A 682-nucleotide genomic window follows, 5' to 3' on the forward strand; every position below is an offset into this window, starting at 1 on the left:
GCTGCTCCCTTCTTGCTGCCCCCCCATACAGCCTCTTCCCTATACACAAACCAAGGCACAGTGCTGACGCACCTGCACCTGCAACAGCAGCAGCAGCAGCAGCAGCAGCAGCAGTTGCTGCAGCAGCAGCAGCTGCTGCAGCAGCTGCAGGAAGAGGAGCAGCAAGAAGAAGAAGCTAATGAAGACATGCAGGGGCGACACAGCAGCTCAGGTGTTTGGGGTGGCAGCAGAAACCCAGACACAGCAGCAACAGCAGCAGCAGCAGCAGCAGCAGGATCAACAGCAGCAGCAGCAGCAGCAGCTTCTTGTTTAGTTGTAGTGGCAAAAAGAGAAAGAGGAGACAGCATCATAGATATCTGCTGCCCCCTAAACATCAGCAGCAAACTGCGGCAGCCCGTCGAGGTCACCTTCCTCGCAGAGAGAGATCCTGCTGCTGTAAGCAGCAGCAGCAGCAGCAGCAGCTGCAGCAGCAGCAGCAGCAGCAGCAGCAGTAGTAGTAGTAGTTGTTGTTGTTGTTGTTTTTTTAGTGTAGCGGTGTTTGGTTTGGCTGTATCGATAGCTTTCTTCGTTTCCTCTTTGCTGCTGCTGTTGCTGCTGTTGCTGCTGCTGCTGCTGCTGCTGTTGCTGCTGATGTTCCATACACACACACACACACACACACACACACATATATATATATATA

General features: G+C 53.2%; 1 protein-coding gene across 1 annotated transcript in view; it reads left to right on the forward strand.

Moving 5' to 3' along the window:
* EMH_0010780 (uncharacterized protein) overlaps positions 1 to 682 on the forward strand; it is a gene marked incomplete at both ends in the record, with an annotated part of 22,294 nt that overhangs the window by 18,246 nt on the left and 3,366 nt on the right. The window contains one exon of the mRNA XM_013499051.1: positions 1 to 435. Coding sequence (XP_013354505.1) covers positions 1 to 435 — 435 coding nt within the window. The remainder of the gene's footprint in view (positions 436 to 682) is intronic.

Source organism: Eimeria mitis, genomic scaffold (genome assembly GCF_000499745.2).
Source record: "Eimeria mitis Houghton genomic scaffold, Emh_scaff395, whole genome shotgun sequence".
In the NCBI taxonomy this organism is placed as follows: domain Eukaryota; phylum Apicomplexa; class Conoidasida; order Eucoccidiorida; family Eimeriidae; genus Eimeria; species Eimeria mitis.